Source organism: Cornus florida, unplaced genomic scaffold, assembly GCF_030987335.1.
Source record: "Cornus florida cultivar Cherokee Brave unplaced genomic scaffold, ASM3098733v1 CherokeeBrave_3.0.0_Hap2_Chr09, whole genome shotgun sequence".
Lineage (NCBI taxonomy): Eukaryota > Viridiplantae > Streptophyta > Magnoliopsida > Cornales > Cornaceae > Cornus > Cornus florida.
Genome location: NW_026775579.1, coordinates 88,688,793 through 88,712,325, shown reverse-complemented (window position 1 = coordinate 88,712,325; position 23,533 = coordinate 88,688,793). Strand labels below are relative to the sequence as shown.

Here is a 23,533-nt window from a genome sequence, read left to right as displayed (position 1 = left end):
ACGGAGAAAAAAATAAATTGATTTAAAAATAATAGTGGTAATTTAGAGATTGAATTTCTTTGATTGTGTGAGAGGGTGGTGGAACTCATATATCACTTATATAAATTAAATTCAATAATTATCGAATTCAGGTCTTAAGTCATTATTACAAAAAAAAATGGAGCAAGGGCTAGAAAATGGGCATCTTGATCATCAATTCTCAGTCTGTTGGATTCCTTGCGAAATGCTTAAGAAAACGACTGATTTGAACATAAATATTGATGAATAATATATTTGCTAATGGTGATTAATTTTATGTTTAGAATAATATGCATTCAATCTCATAAATTATTCCTATCAACTTTCGGTGCAATTCATTAATATGTATTAGAATCTCTCTTTATGGACGGTCGGTTTTGGTAAGGTTGTTTTGCTAAATTATGTTTTAGAACTAATTATCTCAATTTTACCTGGTATTGATGCTTTCTTTTACTAGTAATACATTTTTTTATATATTCTATTTTTTTCCCTTCCAAAAACATTTCAGATTACATGAATTCCTTTACAACTTTAATTTATTCTACCAAAGGTAAGAGGTGAATGAATTCAAGCCTTGATGGAGGCCGAGTATGTAAGTGAATTTGCTTTCCCATAATAAAGTACTGCACTTTTGATTCAATAATTTTTTATTAAATTTAAATGAAATATATGACTTGCTAGTGATTTGTACATACCAAAATTTTCATTTAAAAAAAAAAAAAAAATACTTTTTATAAATTATTTCTTCAAAAGGAGATAATAAAAAATCTAAAGAAGGAATATGGCAACTAGACAGGAGAAGAACATAAAGAAGATAGAATATGAAAGAGATATAATTCTAAAATTCACAATGACGAAGAAGGGTAGAAATAATTTCAGAACTAAGATATGGTTGTTTTCAAAATTCACAATATTTGGTTAAAATAATTGAGCACCGACAAAACATCAATTAGCTAGCCTAATTGGCAAGGTTCCATGGTGTAGTGGTTAGCACTCTGGACTTTGAATCCAGCGACCTGGGTTCGACTCCCGGTGGGACCTATTTTTTTTTTTTTTCTTTTCATTTGATTTCTGCCCTTTTGCACATAAAATGAGAACAAGCTGTAAAACATATACATATATCCATAATCTTATATCATTTGCACTAAAAGAGACAACTAACTCAAGAACAGTTGAGCAACACATGAATGACCTAACACCCTCATTCTATACGGATGAACCCTAAAATAGAATGGGTATTTGTAATTGATCACACTTCATTCCATGGTTAATTGAGTTTCGTTAGCACAATTTATTTATTTTTCTCTCTCACTAATCATTGTCCATATGGGGGTAATAAAAGAATATTCTCCAATTAATAATATAAGGTAATGAAGATGGCCATTTTGCATGGTGGGAGGAGAGGGGATGAGGAATCTCATGTGTAAAACATTTCAGCCAAACATTGGCAAGGCATTTTTCCAACTTTTTTCTATTCCTTCTCTTCTTTTTTTTTTTTTTTTCAATTTTATTTCCAATTAAATCATACATAATATTCTCTGAGAAAATGTTTCAATTTCGCGCCTTTAAATCTAGCAGAGCTCTCTCTGGTGTCCCTGTGCAGTCCCAAAATTAAGATGTGTGAACCATATATGGAAGGTGAAGGAGTGGAGGTGGTAGAATACAGAGCAATGGACATTAGTCTCAAGGACCTCTCCAAGAAACTCCAAGAATTTGCCAGTGCTAGAGACTGGGAAAAGTATCATACTCCGAGAAATCTACTCCTTGCTATGGTAAATCTTCATTGTCTCTCTTAATTAATTTAATTATAGCAATATATATAGTTTGCATTAAACTGTTTGTTTTGCCTCAAAATTTTATGCATGGCATGCTATTTTTGATATTATACAAGTAATTACTGTCAAGTTTTGCTGAGATATATATATACATCTTCTATACTGAAAACTATTTTGAAGACTTGTTGATGTGTAGAAAACTTTTCTTTGAGTATGATAGTCATTTCTCTGATTTTGATATTATACAATTAATTACTGTCAAGTTTTGCTGAGATATATACATCTTCTATACTGAAAATTATTTTGAAGACTTGTTGATATATAGAAAACTTTTCTTTGAGTATGAGAGTCAATTCTCTGATTTTGATATTATACAAGTAATTACTGTCAAGTTTCGTTGAGAGAGAGAGATATATATATATATACCCTGTACTTATTTTGAAGATTGACTTGTTGATATACAGAAAACTTTCTTTGAGTATGGGAGTCAATTCTCTTATATAAGGGCTATACAAAGCTTATATATATATATATTTAGAGAATAAGTGTTTTGATTTGGAATAAGTGAAGTAACTAGTGACTTGTTCATAGATTCAAGAATTAATTAAGATTGTAATTAATAAAATAGGAATATATGAAAGACAACTTGTGCTGAGCATATATACTATCTGAGAAATTTGATTCAGGATTGCCACACTTGTTTTAGTGGCAAGTACCATAACATCCCAAACAAATTCTTATTCCAAGATGCCTCTTCTGACAAATTTACAATTATATATATACTTAATACTTAATACTATATATATATATATATGGTTAATATAATGTTTGAAGTGCAGGTTGGTGAAGTAGGAGAGTTATCAGAGATATTTCAGTGGAAAGGAGAGGTGGTAAAAGGGTTACCAAATTGGGAGGAATCAGAGAAGGAGCATTTGGGAGAAGAGTTGTCAGATGTACTGCTATATCTCATCAGGTTGGCTGATATTTGTGGCATTGATCTTGGTCTTGCTGCCACCAATAAAATTGTCAAGAATGCTATCAAGTACCCGCCCAAGAACATCTTCTAAAACTGTATTTTTTTTTTTTTTTGGGCAAGTAAAAAAAAAAAAAAAAAAAAAAATTGTGTTTTTTTGTTTGTGTTTTTGGGAGCAAAAAGAACAATCAATTTTAATGATGATCAATTTTGTTGATATGGTATGATTAATGATGATCTTTTCTCAGTAAGATGACAGCTATAATCTATGGCACCATCCATATATCATAGTAATCACCCATTTTAAACTAGTGGATATTTTTCAGATGGTATCAACACTCCTTGAAAAAAAAAAAAAAAAAAAGACAGTTTTGAGTATTGAGAACTTGAATTCTCATTAATTACCAAAAAAAAAAAAAAAGTTTAGATTATTGCACAATAATTTTTTATCGATTATGCAACAACTATATTAGATCACTATACAGTAACTTTACATCGTTAATGCAATGCATTATGTTACAAAAGGGAAACACAGAAGCGGATATTGATTCAAGAGTTTCAGCCTTTTATAAGTGCGTGTGAGTTTACTAGAATTTTCCGAAAAAATATGTCTATAAATTAATAATAATGGTGCCAGTGTTCAGACTCAAAAAATCTTTCTCAATTCATTAGGTAGATCAAAAAGCATAAACAGCGGGTAGTTTCATAACCGTTAAACGTGACAACGACTCATTCAATTTTTAATTTATTTATTATAACTGAATTTTAGTTCCCACTCTGTCCTTATAATATATATACATATACACATGTGTGCACATTTTTGATACCGGACTTCTCTGAATCAAATCCAATCCTCTTCACATCCCAATCTCAGGTCTTCATCATCATCTTTCTATTGTATGTATATATTACTTTGTTTTCATATATAGAGATGAATTAAATAAAAAAGTTTGTTTTTTTCTATTTAATTTTTTTCCCCCTTTAGATCATCAAGTTTGTGAACAGCAGGAATTGAATTAAAAGGTGCATGATTCATTCCTTGTTTGCATCTTCTGTTTGGAACATTTTGTTAAATTAATGTTGCAAATGATCACAGATCTCATCGAATTGATTTACAAATACAATGTGGTCTTTAAAGTGTCCTTGTTTTGAGTAGTTCTGTCATCTGAATTCTCCAAATAATGATCAAATCACCATCGTTTCATGGTCCTTAATTTGTTTACTATACATACATATATATGTTTTTAACACACACACATATATGTTTTAACATATATATACACACACACAGTGTTAGATTTGGGTTGATGGGTATTGTAGATTTTCCTTTTAGGTTTGACAAGACATCATGTAATTTTGTTGCAGAATTATCCTCTCATTCTTTCACAAGATGAACTCAGTTAATATGTTGTAATGCAATTTGTTGATATCAAAATTTTCTCATTGCTTTCCTTTTATTTATTTATGATGTTTGATGAGATTTAAAATCATGAGAGCATATGAATTCAATCAGTCTTCAAAACCAAATTACATGTTTGTGAAATTTGTGATCATGCAGTAAACTGTGACAATGGAAGGAACAGCGTTTAGTCCTTGTTTGGAAGGAATGAATCATATCAAGTCTGATAAAGGGGACTTGATGACCAAGCCTTTCTTGGACGTCTGCAAACTCATATTGCCTGTTCTAGGTGCATTTTCAATAATATCACACAAAATTCATACATTATTTCCTAATTTTTGCCCTAATTTTAGTCGGGACAAAGCCCCGGACATATTTATACTCACTGTAAGTGTTTGTTTTGGTCTTTGGATTGTCAATGAATATAACTCTTTTCTATTTTTAATGGCATCAGATAAATTCGGAGCTGCTATGACTGTAGTGAAATCTGATATCAGTGGTAATATAACGGTATGATATATCCTCTCCTATGAATTATTTTTCCTTGGATTAAAAAATGTTGCTATAACATTAACATATGCCATAAATAGTAACAAATGGTCACATATGACATTCACAATGTGGTTTTCTCAGATTAGTCCAATCCATTTTGACAAAATCTTAAGCTATGGCACATGCATGTATATATATCTCACTGCTGATTTTTGCTACAGAGGTTGGAATCTAAATATTCTAGCAATGCATCCAGATTCAACTACTTGTACAGTTTGGTACAAGCTGAAGTTGAAACAAAAACAGCAAAATCATCATCAAGTTGTACCAATGGTCTGCTTTGGTTGACAAGGTACATGAAGATACAAACATATGCTTGTTCTGTTAAGGGAGTCATTTTTTATTTATTTATTTATTCCATAAATATGTGCATATGCATACTGGCATAATCTAAACCTAAGAAAAGTTTTTAATAAATAATCTCTTGTAAAAAGTTAATTTTATCTTGTCATACTAACTGATTGCTAAGGAAAAGGATGAAGAAAAAAACAGAGATTGTTAACTTTGTTAGTCAACAAATTACTTTTCCAGTATTAGATTTCTGGGATGTATGATACGGTTTTTATGATTCTACAGAGCGATGGATTTCTTGGTGGAACTGTTTCGAAACGTACACGACCATCAAGATTGGCCCATGGAAAAAGCTTGTACAGATTCTTATGGCAAGACTTTGAAGAAATGGCATGGCTGGCTTGCTAGTTCAAGTTTTACTGTAATGTTACTCTTTCCTGCTCATCCTAATTATGAATTTTATCTTCAGGAGATAAATATTTGTTACATGTCTGTTGTAAGCCATCACTCTTCATAATCTGCCTTTACAGGTTATATTATATGTTCATTTCTCCTTTGAATAGGTTCTACTGCCATTAAGATCACATACCATTGTGAAGTTTAGGATAGCTTTCTATTGGCCTTCTTATCTCCAAATTGACATGAACCATATCAAACCCTTAGGAAAGGTACAAGGATAACAACAGTGTATGAAAAAACATGTACTACCTCCGTCCCTTTTTAATTGTCCATCTCATAAACTGTGAGTCACAGCCTGTACGAGGCGGACAATTAAAAAGGGACGGAGGGAGTATGTATTTAATGAAAACCGTACCTTCAATACTTCTTGAGTCCTCAAACCGTCTCCTCTGAATCCAACCCTCCTGGAATTAGAAAAGCAACCAAAAAAGGTGGAGAAGAAAGCCATGAAGGAGTGTTGAAGTCCCAGCAATTTATCAGGCTTAAAGTTCTTTAGCAAGTAGCTAGAAATGGCTCTTCAATCTGCACTAAACTCCATAATACACACATACAAGCATGTCTTGGAGAGCCAAGATTTCTCGACTCACGTGGCCTTGACATTTTAGATGAGGGTCAAGTGCAGCTTCCTTTTACAATTTCAAGAAAGATCTAGGAGGACCCTGATTGTAGGAATATTACTAACTATTATTGCCTTAATCCTAAGCACTGAGTAGGATAAAGGAGAGTTGTGTAAGCCATTACTCGCAATTAAACAAAATAAATAAATAAACAAATAAAGAGAGAGTAAAGCCATTGCTTTTAAAACAACCATGTATTTAAAGAAACCTTAGCTCACAGCTCTAGCATTATGACCAGACTTCCCTTCACTATCTCTTGTACTATAATAACTTTTGCCGTAACCATTAATCAGTGAAACATGATTTTTTATATTATATATATATATATATTGACTTTTGACACAATGAATTATCGAATAACAGGTTGCTATCAAACTTGCTCCGGATAGAAAGAAGTTCATGGAAGTAATAGGAGGCACTGGGGATATCTATGCTGATATGGAGAAGTTCTGCACAACTTTTTCACCTTTTCTTGTAGAGATCCACAAGTTTCTGGTAAGAAACCATGTGCTGTTGTGGGGCTGATTGTCTTAATAGCTTCAAAATCTAAATGTGTTCTTGAGTGATCATTATATGTTTGTAAACTTAGTCTTGGTTAATGTATACTCTGTTGATGCAGGCTAGTGTTGGCTTGGATAACATGAAAGCTTCATGATGCAAGAGGTCTCCTTATGCTCAACTCTCATTTTCATCTTTTTCCCCCCTTTAAATTCCTTTATCTCATCCATTCTTTCCTTCCTTATCTGTCTTTCTGTTTGTTTCTGTCTTTTATTTATTTATTTTCTTCAACATCTTTAAACCATATATATTCACTAGTTTGTTGAACTTGTGATGCTAATTACAACTTTCTCAATCTTAATGTTTATTTAATTTCCCGCTGGCTATTAAATAGCTTGTAGTTATATTTTTATATATTATGGTTTAATAACCTTGTTGATTTAGCTCATTAACATGTCTAACTTTGGGGAATGCTTTGCCTTCACTCTTCTTATAATCACATGGGAATTAAGGGTCCCCTTCTGGTTCAAACATAATATCCTAATTTATCCTTGCAAACAAACATCACCCAGAGTGTCTATTGCCCTTCTTCTGAAGAAACATACCCTCACTTGCAAGGGTAATGCTGTCCACATAATGGCCCTTCTGTGGCTCAATAAATCTACTATCTTTTTTATCCCTTAACAAAACATTCCCTAAGGCCTAAACCTATGTCTATCTGCTTGAACATCAACCTTTCACCTTTCCTTGGGAGTCTAGTAGGAGTTTCAACCTCAGTTATATTATTTTTAATAGTTATAATTGAGAAATTCTCATGTGTGACAAATCCTTTTCCCCGAGTTAGTTCAAGCTTTAGATTATTCTTAAGAGTTATATGCAATGAATTCAAGTGGCGCAACAATCAAGTTTTATTGAGAATGTTTCAAAAGGCCTGTATTAAACAATATAGGGTGACAATTATTCTATGGGTATACAACACTTTCATGCCTTTAAAGCAGAGTTTTTATTGTGTTTTTCTATACATACCACTATATATATAAATATGAGAGAGACTGAGCGAGGATGGGGGTGATACTATTACTATTGCATGAAAAAATAAGATATAAAACAGAATTCCAAAGCATGGGATTGAAACTGCAGATGTTTAATATTTATGAGATAATAAAGAACAGACCCAAAGCTCGCCTCCATCTTGCCTAATGATTCGGATATCTTCGTCAAGGTAGGTAACTTCAATTTCAATACTTCCTGTTTTTGATAGCGGGCTTAATGCATCAAGTATCTTCAATGGTGGTAGTGATCCATGTCCAATTGTCTTAGAAGAGTCTTAACATTATTTTAACCTTTGAAGACCCTGTTCATGTTAAAAGATCATTTATCAGGACAATCATTCATGTATTATGGTACAAACCATTCAAAAGCTAAAGAACTTGTGAATTTGAAAAAGTCCAACCTATGAGTTCAAATATGTGGGCTAATTTGGCATTCAGTTCAACTTCACCTTCATCAGGTTGCATGGACGGTGTACCAGACAATTTATTGCAAAAATCTTTGCTTGGAATGTCAATCCTCTGAGATACCTGATCAGAACAAAACACGGCCATTAGCAAGCAGTTTATATCTTGTGCAAGTTAAGGACCCAATAATTTCATGACTTTATGCATTGACAATCTCCTAGGAGACCCAAGTGTCTATTACAAGTAAATAAATTTAATAAATAGTCAACAGAAGGCACTGTTTACTGATTAAATACGCTACTGGATAGACTAATATTAGCTAAATCCACAAGTTCACAGCAATATCAAAACAATATAACATTACACATATATGTATGTAACATAAGAAAAGGGGGTTCAAGCACACCTCGCCAACAGTTGTGTGGGCAAACGTCGGCCCAGGACAACATCCATCAAATGTACAAGATAAGAAGGCACTGCTATATATCAGTTTCCACCACCCTTGCATTTTATCAAGATTAACTGAGAGATCTACTGGCCCTCCAACAACGCTTCTGCCTTTTGTAGCTCTTCTTCACTCGAACCAAGGCCTCTGTTTAGCCCAGAAATAATACCCTGCAATTGACCACCCCTTGTGTGTGTAATAAGTCATATATGTACCTATAGATAAATATTAGTTCACTCAAGCTTTTGCACTAATGCAAATACAATTAATATATATACATGACCATTCATAAGTGCACCAATTTTCTCAAAGGTTGATCTGAGTAAGAAGAGTTGGATGATTTTGAGTACACACTGATTGAGCTCCAAAAGCAGCAAGGCGAGAGAAAGCAATGATAGTCTCCGAACAATTTCTTGGGATTGTTGGATTTTGTTTTTCTTAATGGAATCATATGTTTCTAGACCTTGCATATTAAAAGAGAAATGTGATATAGGCATCACCGAAGCAGGCATTTTCCGAATGCTGATGCACAATGACATGGCGTAGCTATTGGTTTGGTATTTAATTTTGAGAAATATTGGCTGCTTTTGAACTTCATATAAATCTGAAAATCAAAAGGATGACAGAATTTATAATTTGACACTCTTACTGTATCTCTCACAAGTTACAAGTTAACTGTAAAATTATATTACAAACAATATCCACTATACGAAATTCATACCTGAAATGAAAATCCCTACACTTTTTCGTTCCTAAGAGGCTAGGGAAACAAACCTAGGGTCTCCCTAATATGTTAAACATTTATTTAATCATTTCAGAGTTTATAAAGCCAATCACATTGTCATTCTGAGCTCTAGTACATTTATCCCATGAATACATCAGGACTTAGCAGTGATCATCAATTACACAATGAAGTGCAGACTTTTTGCAAATAATTTACTGGTATGTAATCGAATAACAATACAAAAAAACAAATGGATATTGGGTAAATTTCCTCTGTTTTCCCCTCTTCTAGATGATTTGAAAAACCAAACAATACAAATGATTTAATTCATGTCTCCAACCAGAAGCAACATTTTGCCCACAATCGAACTAACATATCATTGAATCATTTCACAGAGAAAACTGTACTAAAATTGTATATTTAATAAGCAAAATTCAGTAGTCAAACTACAACCACAGGAAAACAAACAATATAACAGAAAAAAATAAATATTTATCAATTAAAATGTTTTTAAAAATATGACACTTAGTTATAATAGGGTCAAACCTATCAATGTACCAGACACGGACCAATTTCATTGGCAGTGGGTGCAATTGCTCTGGAAAAAAAAAAATATATATATATATATATATATATATATATATATATATATATATATACCTTTTTTTTTAATTTAAAATTTCCCTCACTCAAACTACAAATAATAATAATACTAATAATAAAATCACTATTGCCCCCGGCATTATTAATTTATTATTTACTGTGTTATCGGGTGTCCCTGAGTTTAGTCAAAAAACTATAAGAGTAAAGTACAGCAATACAAGGTTTGTTAAAAAGACACTCAGAGACAACTTATCCTATTTTGGGACAATGACACCTTCTATGAGATTTGTAGGCCAAACAAAGCCTTAAAACATGTAAAAAGTCAAATTTGCCTTTCATTATTTTATTAATTTTAATTATAAAATATCAAAATAATTAAAAGACCAAATTACCCTTGCCTCTTTCTCTCAATTACCCTTTGCCCCCCCCCCCCCCCCCCCCCCCCCTCTCTGTATCTTCAAAAAGAACAAGAATGAAGTCAAAAAGAAAAGAAGTCATCCACCATTAAGAGTTTGTTCAACAATCAAAGCAGCGAGCAAACGAAGAAAATGTCTAAAGGCTGGTCATTCAATTTTTTTTTTTTTTTTTTTTTTTTTTTGGGGGGCAGTGGTTGCTTTAGCCTTAATTTCATCGACTTCATTTGCCTCAAGAATTAGGAATCCAAGGAAGTGACCGGCCCCCTAGCATTTCTTAGGGTTCATCTTTCGTTGGCCTTATCTCATCCTTTCTAAGGTTTTTTTTGAGATTGAAGCCTTAATTCCTAGGATTCAAATGCTTCAATTGTTGAATCTTTCGCGATTGAAACAAGGGGTATATATATACATCTTCCACTGCGCAGCTGCCACTACCCGTCTACTGCGTCACCGCCACCGCCACGCAGTTAATACCATCACCATTCCTCTCCGACGCTGGTTAGTACCATCACTACCACGCCAGATCTCCTCATCGTCCGTTCAAGTCCCTCCGGTTAAAGCTTAGATCTCGCCGGATCTCTTCCACTGCACAGCCGCCACCACCCTTCCACTGTGGCAGTGGTTGTGGTGGTGGGTGTTGTGTGGCGGTGGTAGCAGTGGGTGTTGTTGCGGAGGCGCGCAGTTGTGGCAGTGGTGTTGGTGGTATGGATTTTTTAATGGTGTGTTAGCGGTGGTTGTGGTAAGGTATGAGGTCGGAGTTCTCGGTGGTTGTGTGTGTGTGGTGGTGGTTGTGGGGGGTTTGGCGGTGTGTGTGGCTATGGTGGGTGTGTGGCTGTGTTATAGAAAAGGGTATTTAAGTAAATAAAAAGTGTTATATTTGTCAATTTTATATCGAATGGTAATATAGTTAATTCATCATTTGTAAGGGTGCCTTTGTCTATTTTATCAAATGCGAGGGGTGTCCTTGTCCGTGTTTTGATCTAATTCCTTCCTCATATGCCACCGTCCCATATCGATGCATATAATGCAAATGATCCATAAATGATGCACACTCAATTGAACATCAAATACATCCAGAGACAAACATAATATCAATCAACTATAGACAAGATCATATTATGCATCCAGTATATGATTATAATCATAGATCCTCCTTTTATATTGTTAAGGTAATGATATACAATTTAAACCATCCATTTCCATATAATTGACAGAACAAAAATTATAACAGTTCAGCAATTAACATCCATAGCATGATATAATGATTATCAGAATTATAAATTGCACATTATACTAGAATTCCCAACCAATACTTCCATACTAGTTCATTTACATTGCTAAAACAAAGACTAGCATTTAAATCCTTCTTAATCCTTGACGGCATACAAATTAATATTTAAATCTCATGACGTCCATTTAATCCTCAACCCAAAATTGGAGCCTGCTCAACCCAAAATTGGAGCCTCCCAAAATAGACTAAGTTTTATCTGTGTATCCTTTTGACAAACCTTACAGGGTGTTGCTGTACTTTACTCAAACTATAAATGCTTTTTCAATTACATTTGATAGAGTACAAACATTTCAATCAAATGAATTAAACCATCATCAACCACAAGCACAGAAACCAAAGAGAATCAACAAAATGAAGTGTAGATATGATATGCGAAGTACAAAATTTAAAGTATACAATTGAGCATTGCAACAAGCATTAAACTAAATTCAAGTGAAGCCATGTCAGAAATTTGAACGAATACCAGTAATTTGAGCTTCAGAGACGCAATGGGCTCGGGCTTCTGCGGCGGCGGTGGTGCGTCAAGAACGGAGACTTCACCGGTCACCCGTCGGCGAACGTGGTTTGTCTTAGGATGAGTGTTTCGTGGCTAAGACAAGTGAGAGACAGGTTGTCTGGGATGAAAAGGAAGAGTGTTTGGTGGGTAATAAATGTAAGAGACAAAGTGTCTGTGGTGAAAATATGCGAGCGAAGAAGAAGAAGAATGTGATGGCGTTGAAGAAGAGAGAGACAGAATAGGTGAAAATTGAAGAAAAGAAGCCATCGATAGATGAGTTTGTGTCAGAAAAGTGTTTGTTAGGAAGGAAAATGAGAGTGATTTTTGTTGAAACCACCGAAAAATTCATGAGAATTGTCTGTCATTGCAAGTTGATGGCTATGAAATAGAGTCAGACACATGGATCGGTGAAATTTATGTGGGCCCACCTGTACGGAGAAAAGCCTAATTACGCTGTCAATAAACTCCGAAGTAATGAATAATTTTTTCATAAATGAAGTAATTAATATTCTAGATGGAATAGAATATATATATATATATATATAATACTGAGTTATAATAAAAGCTAGCTTGTGAACTTCGAAGTAATCAATATACAGGTTGGGGGATCAAATGAAATGATAGTTCTTAAATGGAATCCCCAGTAAGTCCTCTCATTTGTGGAGGGTTCCTGGTTTCTTCAGGAGTAAGAGTGAGACCTTTTTGGAATCATCTCTTTTGATCTCTCTTCAATTTTCTGATTTCTCCACCTTCCTCCATCATTTTCTTCTCCTTCCCTCTTTTAACCCATCTCTTAGCTTTCATCATGGATGACATCACTGCTAACCTGCAAGTTTTCACCCTAACCCCAGAAGAAGATGACATCATTGAAACAAATGACGATGATACTTCTGCCGCAATCGCTGAATGCCATAAGAGCCTATTCGGTAAGATCATTTCAGATAATCAACCCACTAATTCGAGGGTTCTTCAAAATATCTTGTCAGATCTTTGGCAGTGTCCTCTCAAGGTTTTCCGCCTTGCAAATGGTATATTCCAATTTCGCTTCAAATCTGAGCAACCGTCCATGGTTCCACAAAAATTATCTCCTCCTCCTCACCGAATGGAAACCCAATATTCTTCTCAACAACTCTGTTTTCTCCCATTCCTCTTTCTGGGTGCATCTTGACAATATCCCGTCAGAGGGCCTCACACTGGACATTGGGGTAAAAATCGCACAAAAATTCTCCTCTTTGCACAGGGTTGAAATAAGAGAAATTAGAGACTAGGGGTAACCGGAGGTGAATTTCTTCGTATTAAGGTTGATATCGACATCACCAAACCTTTGCGCAAGGGTATTCATTTAAAGCTTTTTGGTAACATTATTTGGGTTGCTTTTGGATATGAGCGACTTCCGACGTTCTGTTACAAGTGCGGCATTCTTGGTCATATTCAGAACAATTGTACAAGGGAATCACCTTCCACATCCAGTCATAGCTCTCACCCTTACCCATTTGGTCCAGAAATGCGAAGGAATTCCATTAACAGTGCGCTTATTCATCAGTCCTCGCCGTTTCCACAACATCAACCTTCATCGCCGGAATCTAACACTCAGTTTTTGGAAAGCGTTGATTACCATGTTACTTGGCAACTATCAACCACACAAACAGAGTCAGCAGCACCAATCAATGATGTCTCTGTTAGAACACCACTCCCGTTCCAGAGTGTACTCAGACACGCAACGTCCTGTCCTGATGCAACTCCACCACGTGACACACCCCTTCTAGACACTCCTCCACTCTGCCCACAAATATCAGGCCCTCACACATTTGGGTTTTTCTGTCTTAGTCCTGAAGGTATTTCTCTTCAACCCAACCCCTTTTTATTTCTCAGCCAACCCTTTAAGTCCAACTCTGATTTTTTACAAGGCCAACCTCTCTCACCAGATCCACAATCTTTGCACAAACCCCACTCTATGCCCCGTAATGAAATTTCACATACCCACTCCCAGCTTCAATCCATTATCACAGACCCAGTTCTAACCCAATCCAATACCTCAGTCCTCCATCCTCCCTCCAACCTCACTGTGGTTAATACCCCTTTCACATTTTCTGCAACCCCAGTCACTAAGGGCTTCTCAGTACAGAGGTGGTGGAAGCAGAGAGCTCGCCTTATTTCTTCTTCTTCTTCTCCCTCTCCAACCCCATCTCCCACATTTTGTGTAACAAAACGAATTTTCCCCTCCAAAGATGCAATCACTCAGCCTCATAAGAAGTACAAAGATGATTTTCTCTCTGCTTCGCACACAGAAATCACTCATTCTGTTGATGAACCATGTAATCTGGTGGAGGTAGCCAATCGTGAATGGCCTCAACCCCCCCCCCCCCCCCCCAATAAAAGTTATGGTGTGGAATTGTCAGGGAGTGGGGAACCCGTGGACAATTTCCCAATTGAGGAGGCTAGTGTTCCTTCATTCCCCACCTATTTTCTGTTTATTGGAAACAAAAAATACATATGACCGTTTGGGAAGAATAAAAGGTATTTTGATGCATATGAAATGTTTGTTATCCCATCAGTGGGAAAATCAGGGGGTCGTGCCTTGTTTTATTTTAATGCTTGGGATATAAAGATTATTGACTTTACCACTTTTCAGATTACATGTGAGGTTTTTGGCTCCTCTAGTAGTGACAGTTGGTTTCTCACAGTCGTGTACGCCTCATGTTCCGATAGTGAACGAGCCTTGCAATGGCGTTACATCCACAGTCTTAAATTTCAACTGGGAGTTAGTTGGATCCTCCTTGGTGATTTTAATTCTATTCTTTATCCAGATGAGAAGCGAGGAGGTCAAACCACTCAAAATTGGATGCTTAAGGATTTCTGGATTTTATCTCGGATTGTCGTCTCTCTGATCTGGGTTTTAAAGGTCCCCATTCACTTGGGCGAACAATAGAGAATCGAAATATTTTATCATGGCTCGGCTTGATAGAGCTCTCTGCATATGCCACTAGCATTCAAAATTCAAGCACTGTTCCTTAGCTTACCTCATGGTTACAGGATCAGACCACTGTGCTCTCCTCTTATGCCTGAATGATTCTCTTTTACCAACCAAAAAACAATGGCATTTTGACGCTCGCTGGGTCAAGCAAGAAGACTTTAAACAGGTTGTTAGTGATGCTTGGGTTTTTCCTGTTATTGGGTCTGCTCAGTTTTGCTTAAAGCAACGTCTTGTGTACTGTAAAGCCTCTCTAAAGTCATGGAGTTCTTGTTCATGCTCTAATTCGTAAATTCAGATTAAAACTCTTCAAAGCCAATTGGTGAAGCTTAAGGAACAAGGGCTAGCTTCCAATAGATCTGAAATTTGTAATATTGAAAGGCAACTCAGGGAAGTTTGGAGAGATGAGGAGTTATTTTGGAAACAAAAGTCGCATATCGACTGGCTCAAGCATAGAGATTGCAACACTGATTTCTTCCACCGTAAGGCTCAAATTCGGCGAAGTAAAAATTCAATATTGGGATTGGAAGATGACTCCAGAAAATGGTGTGATTCCAAACAAGGTGTGCGCACTATTACTGAAACTTATTTTAAATCTATCTTTTCCTCATAGGGCTCTGCTTTAGATAATGATTTTTGGTCCCTTGTTCCTTCGAAGGTCTCTTCGGAGATGAATTCTGACCTTCTTAGTGCTGGAACTAAAGATGAGATCCTTTCAGCAATTAAATCAATTGGTCCCTTCAAAGCTCCTAGCCCAGATGGTCTCACCCCTCTGTTTTTCCAATCAAATTGGAACTTGTTGCTCCATGATCTCGTTTCAGGCTTTAATTATTTTCTCTCTAGTGGTCATCTTTTGAAATCACTGAACACCACAAATATAGTTCTCATTCCCAAAATTAAAAACCTAACCAAAATAACCCATTACCGCCTTATCTCTTTGTGCAACGTAATTTACAAAGAATTTTCCAAGGTGATTGCCAACAACTTGAAAAAGCTTCTACCTTTTCTTATTAGTGAAAATCAGACTGCTTTCGTCCTAGGTCGGCTTCTTCATGATAATGCTATGTTGGCTCATGAACTCCTCCATGCCATGAAGACCAAGTCCCGGTTTGGCCACTTTGCCCTTAAACTTGACATGTCCAAAGCTTTTGATAGAGTGGATTGGAGTTTTTTGAAACGCCTCCTTATGCATCTCGGATTTGCAGAGCAATGGGTTCAAATCATAATGGAATGTTTATGAACAGTGTCATACTCTCTGGTGATCAACGGGGAAAGTGGTGATACTTTCGTTCCCCAAAGGGGTCTTAGGCAAGACGACCCTCTGTTGCCTTACCTTTTCTTGTTGTGCACTGAAGGGCTTTCAATTCTTCTTCAAGATGCGGAGAGAAATCATCACATTCAGGGTGTGTCGATTGGTAGAGGTTGTGAACCAATCAACCACCTGTTCTTTGCTGACGACGCTCTGCTTTTCTGTAAGGCAAACATGTCCCAAGCGCTGCATCTGAAAACCATCATCTCTAAATATGGTTCTCTTACTGGACAAGTTGTAAATTTTGACAAATCTAGCTTGTTTTTCAGCTCACATATAAGCATCGAGCTTAGAGATCAACTTAGAAGAGCTCTTGATATCCATAATGTTGACTGGATCAATCGGTACCTGGGCTTACCTTCTGTTTTGGGTAGATCTAAAAAAGCCACTTTCAGCTATCTGGTCAACCAAACTTCTTCTCAAATAAAGACTCTTAAAGGCGATTTCTTGTCCAAGGCTGGTCACGAGGTTTTACTTAAATCGGTCATCTCTTCCCTCCCCAACCACTCCATGTAAAGTTTCAAAATCCCTAAAGAAACCATTAATTCAATTAGAAGCAACATGCTCAACTTTGGTGGAGCGGTAAATCACAATCCATCAAAATTAAGTGGATTAGTTGGAGTAAGATGTGCGACTCAAAAGGGAATGGGGGCTTGAGTTTTCGAGACCTGGAGGCTTTTAACCTTGCTTTTCTTGCCAAAGTAGCATGGAAATTCGAAGTTGGAAATGACTCTATGCTTTTTAGAATTTTCAAGCAGCGCTATTTTCGGAATTGCAGTTTCCTCGGTTCTTCATGTTCTCCGGTGCACTATTGAGTATGGAGAAGCCTCAGTGCGACTAAAGAGATCATCTTGAAAGGTCTTAAATGGAGAATTGGTGATGGTAAATCGATTGATTGCTGGAATGCTCCTTGGCTCTCGTGAAATTCCAGCTTCAAGGTCACTTCAGCTTTCATTAGTGGTAATGTTCATACGGTCGCCGATCTCATTGTGATACCCCTCGTTTCTAGAGCCACGGGTGATCAAGTCCGAGCACAGATCCGAGGGATACCAAACAATCAATATGTAAACAAGCAGGAATAAAACTGAAGTAAGATTTAAATAATAATAACCAGAAAGAATACTAATATGAAAATCCTCAAACCTTAAATAATAATTTAATATAATTTAAATCCGTACAACTCGGGAATCCACCTGGTGGACCCCTAAATACAAATCTTTAGATAAATTTACAGAATTAAAATCCAAAACCATAATAGGAAGGAAATCCTATGTAATCGGTAAAGTGAGTATATGTATCTGCATCAACACGATCAAACTCTAAGCTGGAACTAGCGAATACCTGAAAAATAGGAGTGGGTCAGGCTCACATGCAAGTTCCAATCTACTACAATCCGTACATAAACCCGATACGCAGATACATCCTAGATAGCTCGGCAATATCTACAATAGTCCATATATATATAAATACACACTATAGGATGTTCACTAGCCTATAACATAGTTCAGCCTGGGTAGAATGTGACATATAAAACACGCTTTTTAGCGGCCAAGTACCTAGACCTACCAGGGAACATTAGTTATATCCAGCTACTCAACCTTTGCAATATACGTACCCTAACCATGATCAGGAGACTCAAGCTCGTATCACGGTACCATAAATATATATATAAATTCCTTCCTAGTGCAGAGATAAAACAAATATCCATTATGTCGTTCAACTGTTTTAGTTAACAGGACATGCATCCATGTCGGATTTAACTGTTTTAGTTAATCCATTCCTTATGTATGAAGGGGTAGGATTTAGATTTTTGATCTAATCCATCCCTGATATGTCACCGTCCCATACCGGTACATATAATGCAAATGATCCTTGAATGATGCAACATTTTCAACAGTTCATCAAATCATACCCACATAATCCAAATAGTTGATATACAAAGTTTAAACAGTTCATCAACTTGCAATCCAGAATCCATCCATGTAATTAACGAGACAAAGTTTAATAATTCATCAAGTTAAGATCCAGTATCCATCGATGCCATTGACAATTTAATTCATTTAATTAAATTTCAACTAACCCATAGTACAGTCCAGCAGTTGACAATATTAACAATAGTAAGAGTCAATTATAAAGCTGAGAATGCCAAACTATAACTCAGAAAAAATCCAACTAACCAATAGTTGCTGAAACATAAAGAACAGTTTAACCATTAAAATAACAATCTCTATTTAATTAATGGAACCTAATTTATTAGTTCCTTAATTAAAATCCAACCTATGCATAAATAAGGTCTAATAAATACATGACCCTATTCTGTATCTAACATAGATTTTAGAACCATCCTCCAGTCATCTAAGTTGCTAAATTAAATTTACACAACTAGATACTTTACAATCGCCAACAATGTGCGTCATTACTTAAAACTCCCACATTGTGAAAATCCTTAGCATATTAGGATAAATTATTCATTGTGAGTCCTAATATAGCTTAATATCATGTTTAGATTCTATGCAATAGTCCGTTAAATTTTTAAAACAAAACTTAGCGCACTAGTCCTTCCTATCCATTAGCAGCGTACAAAGTCGCTTATTTTTACACTGTTTATTCTGTTTGCCCTATGAACCAAAATATACAATTAGAGGAAATAAAAACCCTTGAAAATACTTTTAAAATTCTCATTCCAGTCCCTAAAACCATTTAGAATTTTAAACATAGCCCAAACAGTGCCCAAACAGCTCCAAAACGCATCCAAACGTGTCTTAACCAAGGGAGCCTGCTCTAAAATAAAAGAGCAGGCTCTATTCTACCTAGAGCCGGCTCCCTAACCCCTTGGAGCCGGCTCTAAGAAGGGGGAGACAACTCCCACAATTTGGAGCTCTCTCTCTCTCACTTTGAGCCTTCTCCTCTGCTCCAAACTCATCTCTGCTTTGTTCGGTTGCCTTCTGTGCTTCCGGCAAAGCTTCCCATCCTATCCCCAAACCTTTGTAGCATCTTTAGAACTCTATTTAAGTTTCTTACAGTCCTAGAACCCCTCATACTCCAGTGTAAATCAATCGACAGAAAGTAAACTCACGACAGAACAGTTTATGCAACAATAAGTTTAAACTTTAAAAAAACGCAGAACAGATTACAGAAAACATCTAGCATGCATAAAGTCCGTTTTTAAAAGTTTAATTACGTTCCTGGAGTCTATATAAGATGCACAGAACACAAGTTTACAGGAGAGGAATAGACTGAAATTTGCTTTAAGATTCCGGTTTGAAATCTTCATCGTCGTCTCTAAGTTTCAGAGCTTCTCCAAGATTGTTCATTCCTCTAATCACTGCTCCAGTTCAATCTCACAGTAAACCATTCCTTCCTCCTTGATACGACCTTCAATTACATTGTTGAAAGCCTTTCCCCAGTTTTCCTTTCATGTTTTACCCCTCAGCCTCTCTGTTTCTCTTTTTCTCTAGTTACGGGAACATAGTTTGTTTTTTTTAAAACCCTTGCCAGACCTACAACTTATATATATATAGGCTCCATTAAAACCCTAATCCTAATTTCCATGACTCATTATATGACGGCTATACCACATAAACCCTAAACTTAATTTATAAACCATATAAGCCATATACAACACACGTCAGTTAAAACCAATTAATCAATCAATTAAATTAAAACAAATAATCAATTACTTTAAAATACCAATTAATCGTCCAATTAAATTAAAACAAATAAACAATTAATTTAACACAAAAACAATGTTAATCAAACATATAGCCAAATACTCACACAAAACACAAAATCCAAATAATTAAATAAAAATGAAAACAAAATTCAAAGAAAATTTAATTTAAATTTCAACTATATCCTTTTAAATATTAAATATTAGGGGTATTACACTCATCAACCACCAAAATCGATCTTGGAAGACTTCTGTGGTGCTCAACTCTTTTAATCCTAAAGATAGTGCTCGTATCCTTCAGATTCCCCTAAGCTCTCTGAACAGACCTGATTCTAAGATTTAGGGTCTCACTCCTAATGGCCAGTTCACATACTACGCTGCTCTTTCCATTATCAATCCCACCCCTAGTCATCAAGGCATTGGATGCAGCTATGAAACGGATCTTAAACTCATTTGGAAGAATGTTTGGAAAATCAAGACTCTGAGAAAGCTTCATTTTTTTCTCTGGCAAGCCATTCATGGTCGTCTCCCAGTCAACCAGGCTCTCAAAATCAAAGGCATTAATGACCAAGGCCTCTGTAACGTTTGTGGTTTGGATCATGATCAGTTGACCACCTCCTCTGTCTTTGCCCCTTCGCCCAAATTGTTTGGAAGCTCAGCCCTCTTCATCTTGATTTTTCTAACTCTCCTCCCATGGAATGGCATAAAAGATGGATTAATCTGTCTCTCTCCTGGAATGATAACAAATGCTTCCCTGAATGTGCAAGTTTGGCTTTGTTTATTTGCTAGCATATTTGGAAAAGCCGGAATTCTCTGGTTTTCAACAACTTAAGGGTTAATCCCCATATCATCCTTGATAGAGCGCTTCATGATTTCTCTAACTTCTCGTCTTTTTATCTTCAGGATAGCCTTTTGGATTTCCATGTTCCAGTTTCCCACCCTCCGTCTTCACATTGGATTCCTCCCCCACAATCATCCATCAAATTAAATTTTGATGCCTCTTTTGACGCTTCTACTAACAGAGCAGGTGGTGGATTTATTCTCAGAAATCATGAAGGCCATCTTCTTCAATCTTTTGGCCTTGTGTTTCAGAATGTCCCTTCCGCAATCGTTGCCGAAGCCCTCTCTCTTCGAGTTGCAGACCAAACATGCATTGATTTGGGACTCCCTAATGTTCTCATTGAAGGAGATTGCCAACCCATTATGCATCTTCAGTTTATTGATGAAGCTATTTCAAACATCATTTTGGATGTGCAACATCTGATTCAGATAGGCGATGACCTATCCCTCCACTGGACCCGGAGATCCGGTAACCAAGCAGTGCACGAACTGTGTAGATTTGCTCTTAACTTTGTTCTTTCTTCTTCTGTCACTGATATGGGGCCTTTTTTACCCTCGCGTGTAAGGGACGCCCTTTTCCGTGACTGTTCTTTTGTTTCTTAGCTTTCTGTCCCTATTGCTTTGCTAATATATATATATATATATTGGTTGGGGAAAAAAAAAAAGTAAAAAAATTATTGAGGTTATGGAATTTTGGATATGTTGATGGCAATGATGGGTATTTTATAAATATTTTGAATATTTCTGTATTATTACAACTAAGAAATATGTTATGGACTAATGGGTATTGATTCAGAAAAGTGCTAAAAAATTTAATAAAAAGAAGGCCAAATTGCAAAAGTTTTCTTCAACTATCAGTATATACATATTGAAAGGCAAGATTAGTTATATAAATGAAAATAATGTGCACACACAAAATTGGGCCAAAGAGAGAGCTAAAGCCCATTACAAAAGCTGTTAGCTTCAAAAGACAACCCAAAAAGCAAATGACATTAAAGTAAAATAGGATCACAAGGTCACTAATTTTATGAGAAAAACTTGGGATGTAATCGAACCATTCGTATAATGTATATGTATTACACACATTGTTTATGAACGATCAGTGCAATTGAAGTAACCAAGGTTTTCTTTTATCCTTGACTATCTTACTATCTTTGACTATCTTTTTTCACTTTAATAAATATTCTTTCACCTTTTTCTTATGCTTCCGACTACTAGGAAGGATAAGCATGGAGTACAGTAAAGGCAGGGTTGTGTAAGACAATGAACAATGCCAAAATAAAAAATTTAAAAATTATTAAATGACCTTTTAAAACTAGTTTTTTAAACTTGTAACACTTTTTTAGTAAGCATGTTTTTATATTTTAGTTTCCAAAAATTTTACAACAAATAAACATTATTAAACATCTTTTCGATTACTCTATTCAAAACACTTATTTTATTTTGAGTTAAAACAAAAACTATAATTTCTTAGATGCAGGCTAATGTGATTATTATATTGGGTTGAATAAAATGAAAGATTCATGATGGAAGAGGTCTCCTTATGCGCAACTCTAATTTTCATCTTCTTTTTTTTTTTTTTTTTTTCTTTCCCTTTCCTTCTCTCATCCATTCTTTCCTTCTTTTCCTTTGTGATTCTATTTGTTCTGTGTTCTGTACATTTATTTTTTATCCTCTTTGATTGTGCATTTTCTTCAAATTCTTTAAACCAAATATATTCACAAGTTTATTGAACTTGAAATGCTAATTACTACTACTCTCTCAATCTTAATTAATTTATTTCTCTTTTTCTGTAACATAGCTGCTTGTTATATTTTATTATATTATAGTACTATAGGGAGCACTTCAATTACCTGGTTGATTTAGCTCATTACCATGTCTAACCTCGGGGAATGCTTTGCCTTCACTCGTCTTCTAAATCACGTGGAGAGTTGACATCCTCATTTGTGTTACAAATTGCTGCATGTCTTATAAATCATGTTTAAGATAATGCGTTCCGTTTCTCTATCACGGAATGGAGCCCCTGCTATTTGATGTTCCCTTTGTATGCAAGTCATGGTATATTGCAACTCTAAATCCTCTATGCTGGCAGCACCTTGATTTTCCTGAAATCTCAGAGTTCAAATCAAGATTAGTGAATGAATTGTTGGAAACGGGAGCATTAAAAACATAAACTTTGGATGAGATTTGAAATAAATTCCGCTAACAATTTTTTACGGATCTCTAGACAAGTGCGTTTCTCTCCGCAAGGAGATGAACATGGCATATTTACTTTCTGAAATCCGTTTCTGGATGAATGAGAAATTAGCTCCAAAGTGTGGTGTTTTGATAAGCCTAAATGGGTATGCAAAATGTGGGAAGCGTTTGTCCCACATGGAAAAAATGTTGAAACAAATTAAAATTTAAGTAAGCTGAGTTTAGGATTTGGGCTTGGGCTTGGGCTTGGGCCTAATTGTAAAGTCCAGATTATTCCTTTTTGGAATTTTGAATTGGGCCTAATTTTGGATTGGGCTTATTTAAATGGGTTTTACAAATGAGTGGGTTTTTTTTTTTTTTTTTTTTTTGGTGGTTGGTTTTTTGAATTAAAAAAACTACTTTTTAGTTTTTCTAAAAGGTTACACCTTTTAAATTAAAAAACCATATTTTAGTTTTTCTAAAGGGTTACACCTTTTAAATTAAAAAACCACTTTTTAGTTTTTTCAAAGGATTACACATTTTTCCGAACCATCATG

At 35.6% G+C, this 23,533-nt stretch overlaps 3 protein-coding genes and 1 non-coding gene across 4 annotated transcripts; all 4 read left to right on the top strand.

Moving 5' to 3' along the window:
* Window positions 1-987: 987 nt before the first annotated feature.
* On the top strand, window positions 988-1,059 carry TRNAQ-UUG (transfer RNA glutamine (anticodon UUG)). Its single transcript has one exon. It is a non-coding gene; the product is annotated as a tRNA-Gln (tRNA).
* Window positions 1,060-1,394: 335 nt separating this feature from the next.
* On the top strand, window positions 1,395-2,983 carry LOC132274974 (uncharacterized). Its single transcript, XM_059776346.1, has 2 exons — window positions 1,395-1,790; window positions 2,633-2,983. Exons 1-2 carry the CDS (start codon window positions 1,635-1,637, stop codon window positions 2,858-2,860), a joined length of 384 nt encoding a protein of 127 aa, XP_059632329.1. The 5' UTR covers window positions 1,395-1,634; the 3' UTR covers window positions 2,861-2,983.
* Window positions 2,984-4,328: 1,345 nt separating this feature from the next.
* LOC132273113 (glycolipid transfer protein 1-like) lies at window positions 4,329-6,739 on the top strand. The gene is made up of 6 exons (XM_059774142.1): window positions 4,329-4,454; window positions 4,620-4,675; window positions 4,879-5,009; window positions 5,294-5,429; window positions 6,448-6,579; window positions 6,704-6,739. The coding sequence occupies exons 1-6, from the start codon at window positions 4,337-4,339 to the stop codon at window positions 6,737-6,739; spliced, it is 609 nt and encodes a 202-aa protein (XP_059630125.1). The 5' UTR covers window positions 4,329-4,336.
* Window positions 6,740-15,034: 8,295 nt separating this feature from the next.
* LOC132273112 (uncharacterized) lies at window positions 15,035-16,807 on the top strand. Its single transcript, XM_059774141.1, has 4 exons — window positions 15,035-15,224; window positions 15,364-15,545; window positions 15,596-16,148; window positions 16,227-16,807. Exons 1-4 carry the CDS (start codon window positions 15,035-15,037, stop codon window positions 16,805-16,807), a joined length of 1,506 nt encoding a protein of 501 aa, XP_059630124.1.
* Window positions 16,808-23,533: the final 6,726 nt, after the last annotated feature.

Coding starts and splice junctions, on each gene's coding strand:
- LOC132273112 (XM_059774141.1), top strand. CDS start 15,035: ATGGTTACAGGATCAGACCACTGTGCTCTCCTCTTATGCCTGAATGAT. Junction 15,225..15,363: donor AAAGCAACGTCTTGTGTACT/GTAAAGCCTCTC, acceptor TAATATTGAAAG/GCAACTCAGGGAAGTTTGGA. Junction 15,546..15,595: donor ATGGTGTGATTCCAAACAAG/GTGTGCGCACTA, acceptor TTTTCCTCATAG/GGCTCTGCTTTAGATAATGA.
- LOC132274974 (XM_059776346.1), top strand. CDS start 1,635: ATGTGTGAACCATATATGGAAGGTGAAGGAGTGGAGGTGGTAGAATAC. Junction 1,791..2,632: donor GAAATCTACTCCTTGCTATG/GTAAATCTTCAT, acceptor TTTGAAGTGCAG/GTTGGTGAAGTAGGAGAGTT.
- LOC132273113 (XM_059774142.1), top strand. CDS start 4,337: ATGGAAGGAACAGCGTTTAGTCCTTGTTTGGAAGGAATGAATCATATC. Junction 4,455..4,619: donor ACTCATATTGCCTGTTCTAG/GTGCATTTTCAA, acceptor TAATGGCATCAG/ATAAATTCGGAGCTGCTATG. Junction 4,676..4,878: donor ATATCAGTGGTAATATAACG/GTATGATATATC, acceptor TTTTTGCTACAG/AGGTTGGAATCTAAATATTC.